General features: G+C 45.1%; 1 protein-coding gene across 1 annotated transcript in view; it reads right to left on the bottom strand.

Annotated features, from left to right (window-relative positions):
• LPGAT1 (lysophosphatidylglycerol acyltransferase 1) overlaps window positions 1–10,953 on the bottom strand; it is a 56,872-nt gene extending 45,919 nt beyond the window's left edge. The window contains exon 1 of the mRNA XM_062622709.1: window positions 10,716–10,953. Coding sequence (XP_062478693.1) covers window positions 10,716–10,953 — 238 coding nt within the window. The remainder of the gene's footprint in view (window positions 1–10,715) is intronic.
• Between the last annotated feature and the right edge of the window lie 4,997 nt (window positions 10,954–15,950).

Below are 15,950 nucleotides of genomic sequence, written 5' to 3'. Positions count from 1 at the left end.
TGGAGAGCACCTGTAAAAGGGTTCAACAACAGTGCTGTGAAAGAGACTGTGGAAATGGACTTCTCCATTTCAAATACAGCCACAAATGCAGGAAGATGTTAGGAATCTCAACATTTCACTTTACAATTAAATGATTAATGTGAATAATCTCAAGTCTGTGGGTAACAATAGGCACTGTAAGCCCTTTTCACTCAACTTGTCATGATCTGTGGCTACAAGTGCCTCGGCTTACTCATGAAGCACTTGCCAAGTGTCTTACAAATTACTCTCCTCAGACAAAAAGAAAGCTAGGCATAAATAAGTTTATTCAGGCTACAGAAGTCTGGCACTCCCACAGAGCAAGAGCTCTGGTCAGTACACTTCCCAACACTGAACTCTACCTACCCAAATAAACCAGCCATACTCGGCTCCTAGAAACCCTGACTCAAAACAACCCCATGAGAGATCAGACCTCCAGATTTACCACATTGGTTTTGCCAGGTATGAGGAAAAGGTAATAGGACTGGAAGAGAAAAGAGCAAAACACCTAAAGAAAGGAGCAGACCATCTGCTATGGTTCTTCCTTCACCACAGCAGCCACCAGAACAACCCTTAACCTTCCTACAGTAACACACGGTGACGCCACGCATGGTTATGTGAACTCAGCTCTGCATCTGAGCTTTTATTAAAGTTTAGTGGGCTGTTAAAACATCTACAAACAATGTGAGCAGTAAATAGGAGGGGGGAACGGTTCAGCTTTTTCTTCTCCCTCTGAAACCAGTGAGGGATAGAAGTGCTTCTCCAGCCTCTACAAATCTTGTCAACCTCCATGAGCCCAAGGTAGCCATCAAATGATCTTTAAGACATCTAAGACAACAGGATTACCAGGGTAAAGGCACTGCTGTTGCCACATTCCCCTCCTACGTTATTAGGTTAACATAGTAATATTAGGTTTGATGATACAAATACATGTGTTTCAAATTAAAACAGATTCTTTCTTTTTTATTTTTATGCGCTTCCCTATGTGCAAGAGGTTTAACAGACATTTATATTCACCGCATCTGCACCCAAAAGCTTTTTGCAATGTAAACTGAACTTCATAGGTCCTTCATGTTGTATTAGTTACACACAGGCTATGGTCACATATATTTGCGAGCAAAGCTGTTGCTAGGAGAAACAACATCTGAATTTTATGCCACAGACAAGCACAAGAAATGAAAATGGGTATGAAAGAAGAATACATTTGGAAATTAAGCAGGCAGTTACCAGAGTTGGAGTTTTGCCAGGCCATCTGTATATATTTATGCATATCAAAATAGAACAGGTTCAGGTACAAAACTCAAGAGGCCACTTTTCTAACGCAATGCCTTCACACATGCTACACAGTGGTACAGAGCCCTTCTTACCACCCACACTGTCGCTCTCTCCAAGGTCTCCCCAGATATGCTCAAATACACGTCCAGCCTCGTGTTTCTGCATGTCCCTGGGTCAGAATCCTAACTGACTGTCCTGGGTTTTTATATACAGAGTGAAAAGTCTTACAAATTCTTTTACCACCTTATTCTTTTTCCTAATATTAAGACTAAACAGGTACCTGCATATGCCTTTTGGATCTAAACGGGTATGATAAGCAAGGTGGACCAAACATCACCTAAAGGAAAGGATGCAGCTTCATACACAGTCTGCCACTGACAGATTAACAGGCAGCTCCAGAAGCAGCACAAGTAAAGCCCAGTTTCCCAAAAATTTGTTGTCCAACTGCCCCATCCCTGGCAGTGTCCAAGGCCATGCTGGACAGAGCCTTCACAGGGTCTAGGGTGAGGTGTCCCTGCCTGTGGCAGGGGGCTGGGACTGAATGATCTTAAGGTCCTTTCCAACCCAAACCATTCTATGATTCTATGCCTGAAATCTGGTCAGTCACATACAGATTTACAATGAAGCAAATCAGAAGTGTGGGAGGGACGACAGAAAGAAGAGCTGTTAAGCAAGTAGCTTCATCCAGACAGGAAAGTATGCTTCTAACACTGTCACATTTACCTACATTGATAATATCCAAGTCACCAAATTACATTAAAATGGTGTTCAGTGGCCCACCCTTAACACCACACTGGAACATAACTGACGCCTAAATTAATCAAAACCACTTATTCTTAATTTCCCCCTCCAATTTCTGGCAAGCAAACTCAAGACATGACAGTCACAGAAAAGTGCACATGCTTGTAACTTTGTCTGAAAACAAATTAAAATGAAAAACCTCCGATAAATTCCTCCTTTCTGCCACCAAAAAGAAAACCACATCCACAAACACTCCTGCCATCGTCCTAAGGGTTCAACCTTCCAGAACCATAGCAGTGCTGCCCTTGCTCTTACAACACCCCTTCTATTTATAGTTCCACATAAGTGAGACGCTGTAATAAAGCTATTAATCTTTCTTCTCCCCCTTTACTTCAATTACAGACCTGAGGTGAATATCTAAACTAGTTTAAACTATTAGAGTCCTTAAACAGGGACAACTCCTTACTTTTTAGAACAATAACATTCAAAAAACAAGCTTTCCAGTTATGTCAAAAGAAGTAACACCACTGGCACGATCCTGTAAAGTAAATACCTGTGAAATGACACAATGAAAGTACTTACAAGAACAAACCGAAACAAACCGCAGGCACTGCTGTCCTGTTAAATCTTAAAGACTTTCATTTTCTACCTTGCAATAACACTAAAAGTGCCCTCCTTTACAGAGCAGCAGTGAAACAGCATCTCTCCTCCTCCAGTCTGCTCAGGAAAGAGAATCTCCAAGCTGCCCCATTCAGTTCTAATTCAAGTTCAGCTGTGAATGAAGCTGTTCTGATTTGACTTCAGCTTGCACTAGTGAAGCTGCTGACCCTCTTAGAGCCCCTTCTTAATTCTTTATTAGCTTTAAAACTGAGGCACAACCAGCAAAGTGTGAAGTTGACCCACTGATATTTTTAGTATTAGTCTCTACCCTGCTCTTTACATATATTAATAACAGAAGGTATAGCTGTGCACTGAGCCAAAACTTCCCCCTAGCTCTCCACCACGATATTAATCTCTTTCCTAAACTGCTACTTTACTTACACGTTGATTGCTATGGACTGTTCAACACTGAACAACTTCTGCATTTTGTTGGCTATTCATACAGCTTAAGTACTTTGGAAGTTCTTTACCACTGTCTGTGTAGCTGATGAACTCAAACAGCACACATAGAAAACTTCAGAGGAACCCCACTGCTAAGCTTTCATCCAAATGAACACTGGTCTTTTTATTCCTTTACCAACCTGTTTTCAGTTTATGATAATCCTTTGTTCTCACCCTACACTTAGTTTTCTTCTCTGAAGGAACTTTGCAGAAGGCACTTTTGCAGTCTAAAGGACACTAACCAGCCAACTAAGCAGAAAGAAAAGGCCAAGAAATCTACTTCAGTGACACTTTATTCACATACTAAAGCCATATCCTGCATAGGACTGTTCTCTTCAATTGGGGCCATAAGCAGTAGTTCAACAATCATGTTAAAGCTGGTACTGTCACCAAAAGATGCAGTTTCCTTCCTCTTTCCCTTTGTTATCTGTACCCGCCTTCTTCTTTCACCACACCCACAAAATGAATTGGGTTAGGGACTGCGTTTTGTGTCTCCCAGCAAAAGGGGGCAGGCAGTTTTAGCGTGGATCAGGGACATGACCCACATCACCACACAATCATTAAAATATTTGGCCAACAAAACTGATCCAGCAGTGACAGAATGAGCCCGAAAGCCTGGGACTGGCTTTTTGCAGTGGCACTCCCTGCTTGACATGCCCTCGGGCAAAGAAAAGGACAAAACCCATCAAAACACGCAAAAAACCCCAGCAGCCTCATACACAGATTTGCTCGCTGGTGTCATGGAACATTTTTAGGAATGCAAACGTATTATCTTTATTTATTCCAGTAAGTGCATATACAAATGGCTGGACTATTAACTCCATCGTGCTGACTGCAACAGCAGTGCAATTACATGCCTACACAATCACACATTTGACATGTCATCTGAAGCATTAGAGTTTATATTCCACTATCATAAACACAAGCAGATTACATATCTTCGAGCTGTATTTTGGCTCAGTTCACACTGGAAAGTTACACCACTAAGCTGATATTCCATACAGGATTTACTAACTACCCTGTCTAATTAAGGTTGCACAACTCCTCCATTTTCAAGATCCTGTTTTCAGAGGCTTAAACCCTTGCTAAAGTAACCTTTGGCAAGACTTCTCTGTCCCTCAAACACACTCGACAGAGAAAGGAAAAGTGATATGTTCGTCTGTTTGAGTTTCATTCTGAAGAAGTCATTTCCCAGAACAAAATGACACAGAAAATAGGGTTTATCCACATCAAAATATTTTTTTTTTTCCTCCAGTTCTCTGGAAAACCTATAAAATTTCTATGCTTTAGAACAGTTACATAAAATGAGAATGAAAAATTGCATCTCTGACATAAAGGCATCATCTCCAACACATTCCAATACAGACACAAACACACTGTTGAAGTGGAAAAAAACCTCCTCCTTCATACACTCAGCAAAGAATTGGTGGACAAAGAATTTAACTCCCTAAGATTCTACTTCTCCAAATCAGAGCCAGACAAAAGCTTTCCTGTAATTATTTCATCTGTCTCCTAAAAGCCTACCGTCAAGAAAAAGACCAAGAAAAGGAATGGAGACACATCTCTCAGATATTCTTAGTCATATCCTTTCAGGCACTCAACCTGAAAGATGACTAGTGTGAGTAGATACACTAAAAACAAAGACCCAGAAGAACCAGGAGGGATCCTAAAAATAGCAAACTCAGCCAGAAGCAGGAATAGAACCCAGAATTCCCTAAACTTTGTCTTCCTTTGGCTCTTAGCACATCCCACAGCTATTCCTGGACTTAAAAGTAAATATTACACCTTTCTGTATAGGTTTTCCTCATTAATTTCATCTTTTCTATTCTCAGGCAGATGTAACACATTTGGCATGCTTGCAGTAGGTTCTGTATTATCCAGAGGAGGTGAAAATTAAAGGACCTAAATCGCAACAAACGACAAACCTGTCACTAATACAAACCCAGCAGTGTGTGCTTCTACTCAAAGGTTAGTGCCAGGAGGCAGCAGCTTCCTAAAACTAAAATTCAGAGAACATTTCAATAACTATAAATGATCATTCCAAAAGACGAGCTAAACGAAACAACAGAAAATGGAAGATAAGCTTTACTGCTTCTGACACGTCGCTGACACTACATGAGCTACAAAGAAGTATGGTAAAGCCTGTAACTCCTGCTCCAAAAAGGAGAGATGAGAATTTCCTGGTGTGATTTTATGTATTATTAGAAACAGGACAAGGGTCACTGTATAGCCCTCCCTACAAACAGACACGACTTGCACAAAGAAGTTGACAGCAAGTTCACTGTACTCCTCACCTCCTCTTACGCAAAGGCACAATGAGCCTTTGCTCTCAGGCCATAGTCAAAAGAGCTCCAATGGCCCCAGTTCATTCACCTCTGACCTTTTCTTATCAAGACAGCTCACAAATTGCACACAAACTTCCTCTCACAAACAGTAAAAAATAAATTCAAAGATCCTTGCTTGAGCTCTGCATAAACTACACATAAATCATACACATCAGAGAACGCTGCATTGAAGCCAGGGATTACCTAGAAACCCAACACATAGCCATAGCATAAACCAGAAGTTCTGTGTGGTATGCTGCTATCCAAATCTATTGAGTCCCGCCAGGTATTTTTGCATGTTCGAAGAAAACACAAAACCAGAACAATTTTGTTTCTCCGTTTCACATACTGCCTGACCTCAAAACCACAAATTGTTTCCAACCCCCTCAGAATAGTGACCAGTCCCAAAACCAAGATACTGCCAGTTAAACATCACACTGTAGGAACAGAGGAGGGTAGAAAACACTGGCAGGGTTAGAGGCATAGAGAGATCTCCTGAAACAACACCTCCTGCCTTATTTGGGGCAACAAATTTATCTCATCTGCTGCTCTCCAGCTTCTGTTGCGCTTCCTACCCAAGGAGAGGGGCTGACTTGTCATGAGAAGCAGTGCAGACAGCACAGCTGTGTGCACTGAGGAAGTGTTGTCTCAGCAGCTCCACCTGTATCTCTGAGAGCTCTGGAAGACAAAATGATTCACACTCTTAGAAGAACAGAAGAGTTAAGGATGTCTGGGGCAGTGAAACAAAGATGATTTTAAATTAGAGGGGAAAAAAAGAAGTATGACTGCTGAAAAAGTTACAGAGTGGTCACTACTTAATCATCCATACAGATCTGCCAATAATGTTGAATCACTTGAGGGGAGCAAAGGGAGGACACAACTAAAAATTCAAGTATCAATTTTAGTGTACTTTGCTAAATAACAGAGAAGGAAGAAAGGGAAATTGCCCTCACTTGACAAAACTGGATGATTCCTACAGACTCTTTAAATGTCACCTTCCCTGCTGGCACAGAACAGTAGCAGGCAAAGCCATAGGATTTGTTCAGTTTATTAGGCACTGCATCATTACACCAGTAAGCATACTCACAGCACTAAGACTCTGCATGTGGTAACAGTTATTACTCTTCCTTTCATCAGCCCACAGCCCACCAACCTGTCCAACGTCACTGCAAGACTGTGTGTGTTGGCAAGAGGCTGAAACAGGTGGTTTTGTTGAGTCGTCCTCTTTACTGCTAGGGCATGAAATACTCTTGAGCACAACTCTCAAGGAAACCCCTTCCCAAGATACACATGGCCCTGTTGGCCACATGGAACACTTCTCTCCTCCTGTGCTCTGACCATCAGAACAACACTGATGGTTGCTGCAGACAAGAGGACATTCCCCCTTTGCCAGGTCCTCCCTGTCCCCAGCCAGAGGCGGAGGCTGGGCACACACCACTGAGCTGTGTGGAGCAGGGTGAAGCACCAGATTAACATCATGAGTACCAGGACTGCATTACTTAACCGATGACTCTGATGTCCTAGAGTCTTTTAGTTGCAATACTTCAACACTACCACACTAATGTTAACTTCTGCACTTAGCAGGAAAAGACTTTGAGACAGTTTGTCTAAGTGTATTTACACAAAGCAAGCTGTTCTCTAGCAGTCCTATTCTTAGCAATTTTATTAGATACAGGTATATTAAACTTTAGTCTGCAAGTTACTTGCCCACAGATGTTCTAATCTAGAAGACTGTTGCTTTAAACCTAGCTTTGCAGGTGAGCAGAAGGTCATCCGATATTTACCACAGATAAACAGATATGCTCCATCTCCCTCCCATTACATCTACTGCACTGTTTTGTGGTTTCTGGTTTACTTGCATATTAAATGACAAATCGTAACATAGGGGGGAAAGGTATTTGCCAACAGAGGATCATGCACTCTCAAGTTTGGGTTTTTTAGAACGTATCTTTAAAAAAATGCAGGCAAATATTCAGAAGTGTGATTTAAAGGTGCCTTTGAAATCACACTGCTATGCAGGTTCCGAGTTCCTAACTGAACAGCTCCTCCAGTGACAGCAATACACAATAAGCTTCAAAAGAAGAAAAAGGCTTAGAAGAGTTAGAAGGCCTTTCTGAAAGCATATAAAAATATCGTTGCTAGACTACCTAAACATGCTTCACAAAAAGACACTCAGTTTTCCTTTTCATAAGCATTACAGACTTCAAGAGAACAACACAGATATTGATCATAGCCTGCCCTTTAAAAATCAAAGGCAACCAATTATACCCCGGTTCCCTCTCATACTTGCGTCTTACAAAGAAAAAGATCAGGGAAAGGAAAGCGTCCTTTGCAATTTCTCTTCCCATTCCCTCCTTTATTTTGCTTATCCAGTCATACACTCTTTTTACTTAACACCAAGTGCATCTGCAAACAGAAACACCTCGTTCAAATAGCACAGATTAGAGCTGCTGATACAGACCATGTCATTTCTGTAACAAATCCCCTAGGATACACGTTTATGTGGTGATGGAGAGGAGAAGGGCAGACCTAATTCATGAGTTTTTCTCATCTCTTCCAGCTTTATTCACAAAATTCACCCACAATTTCACAACAGCAGCAAAGCCCAGAAGGAGAACGTAGCACTCACCAGGTTTCCTTCATTCGGTGCTGGGTTCTCACCTACACACTACACACAAAGTTACAGGGGAAAAATAAAAGCCTGCCCTGAATCTACGTTGCAGGCTGAGTTTAAGTCCCTAATTACAAACGGTTATGTCACTTCTCACCCAACAGATGACCCAAGCTCAGAAGAGGAAAAGGTAAATAAGTTAAAAACCTGCACTACACCTTCAACACAACTGAAGCAGAACACTACCTCTCGTTAAGACAAGTAAACTTATTTGGCTGGTTACCCTCTCAATCACGGAATAAAATGAAGTGGAAATCCAACTCATCGACTGCTCTGCTTCTAAAAGAAAGTGCAAAGCCTTAACCTGCTCAATGAACCCATACGTACCTACTATCTTGTATTTCCTTTTGCAGAGATGGAACATACCGAAGTCTGTCTTTGACTTTGTTTTTGGAATTGAACACGGAATAATTCTGGAGCACTGTCTCTGAGATGTATGATTGCAAGTCTTAGACACCAACTCTACGGGAGCAGTGTATCAGTTCTGATTTAGTTATACTCCATAGAGAAGGGACCTAGTGACAGTCTTTTACAAATCTATCAGTCTGGAAACAAATACATATATTACTCTGCCTACGTATGTTGAAGTCATAAAGATAGGCTTTCCAGGCTTGTTCTGCATATGGTGCTGAGCACTGAGGAGGGTAAAGAAAGAATGGACAAAAGAAACCAAGCTGTTCTTTCTATTTTGTAGCTTTCAGTATAAAACATGTTAACATCTGCATATCAAATAGAATATATTTAAACTGACTTCATATAAGTGTCTGCTTAAAATCCTCCCCAGAACAAAAGCCATGCTTTATAGGGAAAAGCAAAAAGAAGGGCCTCCTTACCCATACACCATCCCAGCAAACACTTGTGTAGCTGTTTGTAAATGATACTTCAAACAAAACATACTAAGACATTTCAAGACTGCAAAACAAATGATTTCCAATTGTCAAGGTACATCAGCAACGCCAATCAACAAATGCTTCAGGAAGACTCTAGAAGGTATGCAAATCATGCTAAGACCACTTTCCAAGCAATAGGCAAAAGAAACCACACAGTTCTGCAGGCAGCAGTAAAACTATCCCAAGGAAACTGCTTTCAAAGATTGACAACCATATCGTCATGGGACAATGGCTTGAATTTTAACTACCACGTTCAACACACCCAGTCAGTCCCCAGGGTCATATGCTGCAGGACTTTAACATCACCATTAAGCCCATGGACTTTCCCATTTCCAATCAGTAATACACAGGATACCTTGAAAGTCAATCCTTCTTTCTGGAAGGCCTTCGTGCTTTAAGGCATAAAGCAGACTTTTCAAAGTATCCCTGCCACTGCAAATACTATGTGGACTTCTTTTGACGAGCAAATACAAACATAGGAAAAGATTTTTAGAACAGCATTATCTGGGAAAGCTTGAGCTGTACCAAGCAAGGCAATTTTGAAGCAGTGCAACATTGCAACAGTTCTAGCCCGAGACCCCGGTACCTAGCTTGCTGCTGTTGCCATCATCTCCTTAAGAAGAACTGGAAGCTCACCTAGAGTATCCACAGAAACACTGTGCATCTGGGAAAGGCACACGACAGGGTACCAAAAGGCACATTACCACAGACGCTTCAGCTCTTGTAGCCTAGCAAAAAGAGTGCTCCATGTGCATCAACACTGACTTTCTGACTAATGAGGAGTCTGACCAGACTCCAGAGCTGTATGCTGCCATTCCTTTTTTTTCCTTGTTTACATGGCAAGACCTGCGGATGCAGCCTGGGCAGAAGAGAGGGAAAGAATTTTAGGAGGGCTGTTCATACTTCGCACTCAACGGATTCACCTCCACCCCTTTCCAAGGTTTAAGCACGTACAAAGAATCGATGGCTGTTTCCTTGCACGAAGTGCAGTAGCCAGGATGAAAATCAGTGCATCTGAGGGCAAGACTAGAGCCTTCCTCAGTATTTCAGTTCAGTCCATCACCATGATGAGCCTATGAATACTAACAAGCAAAGGTAAGTCCAGTAATAACTGCCAAGCAAGCATGCAGAGGGGAAAAACCCTACAGATTCTGTAATTAGCTCTGCTAACAGCAAACAAAGAGCCATACAGTCGAGAAACATTGCACAGCGCTATTTGCACGAAAGAGGTTCCCTCTTGTTCCCCTACATTATGAAGAAGCAGCAGCAAAGTCAGTGCAAGGAATAGAAGACCTACCCTTCTGACACGAGCTTCACGTCAAACTTGTTAGCCTTGTGCCCTGATAGTTTCAAGTGGAGACGATTAAGAGATGCACAGGCTTAAAGAGAAGTTTGGCTCTACCACCTACATGCACAGTACAAGTCAAGCCTCTTCTGAAGAGATGCACCTTTTCATGTAACACTAAAATAGAGACACGTTAAGAACAGAAGTATCTCTGTACGAAGACTTTCAGTACCCTCAGCATCTCAAACCAGAAATACAATGCATCTATATAAAAAACCTAGAAGAAAAACATCCCACACACCCACTATATTTAGACAACCCCCTGCACATCCCCATACGACAACATCTGTGCTTCAGCGCTTATTTACACCTTTATATTTGTACATTCGAAATTATTAAGACATTCTTACCTGTATATCCTGCCCACCAGCCCCAGGAAGCCACCATAGCTAAAAGCCACTTAAATAATACTCCTTCGATATACCAGAAGCTTTGACTATCCAACACTCGGAGAGGCTGCAGCATAATTAAATACAAGACGTAGGACGGAATAGCAACCAGGTTATTGGCGACCATAAAAGCGAACCTGAGGAGTGCTTTCAGGCAGACACAGCCCACCCGCTGGGCCTGCTCTAGAGTCACGGCCATTCTCTACACAGCGGAGGGCGCGGGACCGTCCTGCAGGGAAAGAGAGAACGAAGCTCAGGTAGCGCTGTCCGAGCGCGGCGAGGCGCGGCTGACTCCAGCCCGCCCCCGGGACCTGCCTCTGACCGGTCAGGGAGGCCGCTGCCCCCGCTGCAAGAGGGCACGGAGGAAGCTGCTCGACCCTCCCGCCGGCGCCGCAGCGGCGGCCGCGTCCCCTCCCCTTCCCTCAGCGGGTCCCGGGGGACCCCGTCGGCAGCTCGCCTCAGGGGGACACGCGCGGTCCCCGCCGGCCTCCATCTTCCCCCCTCCCCCCCGAAAAGGTCGCTGGCGTTACGGAGCTGCCGGCGGCCTCATACCCCACCCCGGAGGAGCTGACAGGAGCCGGGGCCCGCGGGCAGCGCTGAGGGGAGCGGGCCCGGCGGCGGGAACTCACCTCCGGCAGGGCGGCGGGGCTGGGGGAGCTGGGCCCGGCGGTGGCGGCAGTCCCGGCCGGCGGCGGCTCATGGACCTGGAGGAGGCGGCGGACCCGGAGGTGCGTGGCCCGGCTCCGGCAGCGCTACTCGCCCTGCGGCTCCCTGCGGAGAGACAGAAGGGGGGGGGGGCGGGCGGGTTGAGCGCGGGGGCCGGCGGGCAGGGAGGCGGGAGCGCCGGGCCGGGCGGGCAGGCGCAGACCGCGGGTTCACCTCAGTTCTCCCGCTCCGGCGGCCGGGGGGGGGGGGGCTGGGCCTGGAACCCCCTTCCCTTTCCCCTCCCTGCCTGCTCCGCACCGCGCCAAGCGCCGGCCCCGCAAGGACGGGCGGGGGGAAGGACCCTGCACCTGCCGGGGGGCGGGGGCCCGGGCCCGGGCCCGGCCCGCGCAGGGTCCGTACCTCAGCGCCGCCGCCTCAGTGCCCGCCGCGGGCCGCCGGCGCTCCATGCCGGCCGCTGGGGCCGCGCTCCCCGCCCCCGCCGGCTGCGTGTCCGCCGTGACAGCCCGCCCGCCCGCCCGCCGCCGGGGAGCGGGGCCGGCGCTGCAGTGAGCGCCGCCCCCCGTCCCCTCACACAGACCGAGCAGCGCCGAGAGGGCCCCGCCGCCCTTAGCGGCGTCTCCCGAGGCGGCCCCGCGCCGCGGAGGGGCAGAAGCAGGGGGTGCCCCTGCGGGGCTCCCCCCTGGCGCTGCTGCCGCCGTCCGGCGGGGCGAGAGCGGGAAGCGGCCCGGCCCCATTCTCCCCCGCCTTCGCCTACTGCTTTGATCCCCCTTGGCCGCTGCTTGGTTAAAGCTGGGCACAGGGTTCCCCAGAAAGACCGTTCTGGCCCAGAGCGCAACAACGCGTTTTGTCCCTGGGGGTGTGCGTCCCTTCCACGTGCTTTTTATAGATAACTTACGGCTTTCTTCCTTCCCTCTCCTGCAGCCACAAACCCCATCATCTGCTTCCAGCGACAGTTAACTCGGGCCCAGCAGCAGCCGAGGAGTCAGACTCACAGCCCCCTCCCGACAACCTGCACCCCACAAACCCCAGCAAGCAGGGTTCTGTGTAAGTAAATCGTCCCTTGTGGTGATGCTGTTGCCTTTCCACTGTGCCTGCCTGACACAAGTCACCCCCATAACCCCTGTACAGGCCTTGGAAGAGCACTGTCAGAACTCCTTCAGCCCTCTTCTGTCTGACCCAGCCCTGTTTCCTCAGCTTACTTCAACTCTTCCAATACCTACAGCTGGGCAGAATGGCAAGTGATTTTAGCTCTGTTTGGGTTCTTAAGGAATAGAAGCAGGTGAAAACCCCTACTCCTTAAGAAGGAGACATGCCAGAAGGTCTTTTGTGCTGAAAAAGGAGAGAGTTTTCAAATGGCAATACTTCAGCCTGAAAACCATATCGCTTTCACATACAAACACCACCATGCGTAGAGCTAGCCCACTGTTTCCTAGACAATGAGGCTTTAGAGACGCCTTGTACCATCAACTAAATTAAATCCAAACCTCCATTCTAGGCAGCAAAGAAAGTTGTTACTGCAGATAAATTTCATTTGAGACTCTAAAAAGATGCAAACAACCAAATAATGCCCTCATGTTCTATTTCAGCAAAACAAAACAGAACAAAACTGCTGACCTCCTGCACAGAAAGGATGCATCTTGCCTAAGTGTTTCCAAGTCTGGGTGGTTTTCTATGTTGTTTTCATTACTGGGTTAAATCTGACACTTGCACTCTAATCACTATGAAGTCAGCTTGAGTTGTTCTGAAGTACTACCAGCTTCAGTAAGCCTCGGGTGGGTATCTTTTACCTTATGCAAACAACTCTGGGCATACCCTTGAACTTACTCGCAGCAAAACTTTGCTCCAGCATCCTCAGGTAGAGAAAGGGTAATTTTTAGGCCATAATTGAAGTTACATTTTCACTTTAACAATCCAACAGCAAAAAAAAAAAAAGCCTTTTTTTAATGATTCCAAGATGAAAACCATGAATTATAATGAATTTTTGTATAATTTGTTATCTTAATTATATTCACACACTGTACAATTTGGAGTAACGTTCTCAAGTCTGATGCATCAAACTGAGGGACAGCAGAAATTACATCAGACAACTGATGAATTAGGCAATTTATACTGCAGAAAGGGACCGCACATGGGGAAGCAGGCGCTACAAAGCATTCTTTGTCACAGTGACTGCCGTAAAGCTTAGGAAGCTGTCGTTTAGTGTTTGCTGAATGAGCTCCTAGGAAAGACCCACCCCTCTTCCTCATTTCCTGGCCTTTCCATGGACAACCCAAGTTGTGGAAGTGTGTACAATGAAATACCCCTCATGGATCTTCAGAGGCCTGCTGTCTGTCATCCAGCCCGAGGCTCTGAGGGATCCTCTCTAGTATAAAGTAACACACATGTATATGTGCCATTACTGCAAACAAAAAGAAGGAAGCAACTAAGCAGTAGAAACTTGTTTCATTTGGTCAGTAACGCTGAAGCTCAGAAGTTTCACAACTGGGTTTTGGTTTTGACTTAAGAATAAAAAGTGTTTCCCATTTCTGGAAGCAATTCCTCCCAATCTCTGAACTTTATAAGCTTTCTCTAGATACCATTTGTCATTTTACTATTAGAAATGCAAAACAGGCAAAAGATTAATAAACTCTCAACTTGTGGCCCCTTTTAAGCATTTCTTTGAAGTTTACATGTTTTTTGATGGAATACCCCCCTGTACCTATGTCTTCTCAGCGTCACCTAAATACTAACAGGGATGTCACTACTGATCATTGTACAAATACATTTTAATGTGCTTATTAACTGGCAGATACAGATACTGCTACCATTGTAGTGTCAGGTGATTGACTGAAGTCAAGGGTTGCTGGAGCAGAGAATTAAATTCTGGAGAGGAATTCTTCCACTCACCTCCAAAAAAAACCCACAACCAAAACCACAGGAAAATAAGGTTATTCCTGCCTGTAAGAAGGAAAAACATGCTATTACTGAGGTGGGGATGTAACAGAGTCATAAACAAACACACGTGTTACATTCAGTTACTTTAAAAAGCTATGCTAAACAGCACACAGTTTGCTGCAAGGGAGCTGCACAGTCTGGAAGATTCTTAACTCACACAGGCTGGATTTGATCCCTGGATCTGGCTGCAAGACTCAAGCCAGGTTTTGGTCGTAAACCCCCTGAGAGACTTCAGAAGATCTTGGGTTGTGTCACTGGGCACACTTCAAGACAGGATGAGCGACTGGCATTCTCATACGGTACCAGTTCACAGTGGCAGGTATTTGCATTCCGACTGTGCTGCAGCATTAGAGCAGCCTGCGAGCATAGCTGCGAGGCAGGAATGCACTGCAGGCATTCAAGTAGTGCACAAGTCACAGAGGCATGGATAACCATAATGAAATCCAGGTCCAAAGCTGTAAACACCAAACCAACTGAGAGCTTTGTTTCTGGAATTCAGAAACAGCAAGTTTTTGAAGGCTTTTGAACCTCTGTCTGGGGCAAAGACTGGAAAGTAAAAAGCTGCTCATTCGTCCTGACAGATTCAGTCAGTTCTCTCTGCTTGCTTTCGTTGTAGCAAACTGAAGTCACAGATGCCATATGGTCAGAGAAAAAAAAAAGGATTAGGAAGATACATCATGTGCTGATGACACCAAAAAAACAGAAGTACCTTTAAAAACCATAAAGGCTTGTCATGCAGAAAATAGAGACAAGAAAATAGCCTGAGAAATCTCAGAGAGATTCCGGAGAGCAGAAAACAAACTACTGTTCCCAACCTCTCAGAAAGAAAAGATGTAAGCAGACAAACTGCCATGAGGAACTACAAAGATGGGAGCATGTGCAGAGCACAGGCTGCTGGAAGATTTATAACATGAATCAGGGCATATACTCAAGGGACCATAAATCTGGAAAGCATCGCAAGTGAATTGTTAGCATTAGATTTGGAAAAAGAACAGGTTAAAGAAGCACCAAGAAGAACCTAACAACTGTATTTTCTACAGGCTGCAATAAAGAAAGAAGAGAATCGCAGAATGGTTAGGGTTGGAAAGGACCCTAAGATCGTCCAGTTTCAACCCCCTGCCATGGGCAGGGATGCCTCACACTAGATCATGCCCCCCAAGGCTTTGTCCAGCCTGGCTTTGAACACTGCCAAGGATGGGGCATTTACCAAAAAAAAAAGGGAGCAAGTTGTGGGCCTGTAAACCAAATCATTTTTAACCTCCAATTCTGAGCTGCTTTACAGAGTGTCAGATACCCTGGTGTGGAGGATTTTTGCACTGCTGTCTTGAGAACATTAAACACTGCATTCATTTTTGTAACAACAGTTAATCCTTCCAGATATGCTCTAACAGTAGCTTCCGTTACATCCTCCATATGAGAGGCAAAATCCCCTCTGTTCTCCAAGTAAGTTCTTTGCTATAAAGGATGGAATCAGTCACTCCATCTCTACCAGCTGTACCTCTGGAGAAACACAGGAAACATGCTTGTTAACGTCCTTTAATCTTCAGTGCCAAGCTGCTCCTGCATCCTCTCTTACTCATCCACCAGCAGACCACA

The sequence above is a fragment of the Pezoporus occidentalis genome, unplaced genomic scaffold, assembly GCF_034315485.1.
Source record: "Pezoporus occidentalis ecotype Australia unplaced genomic scaffold, CSIRO_AGI_Poc_V1 ctg245, whole genome shotgun sequence".
Taxonomy (NCBI): domain Eukaryota; kingdom Metazoa; phylum Chordata; class Aves; order Psittaciformes; family Psittacidae; genus Pezoporus; species Pezoporus occidentalis.
This window is presented reverse-complemented; position numbering and strand designations above follow the sequence as displayed.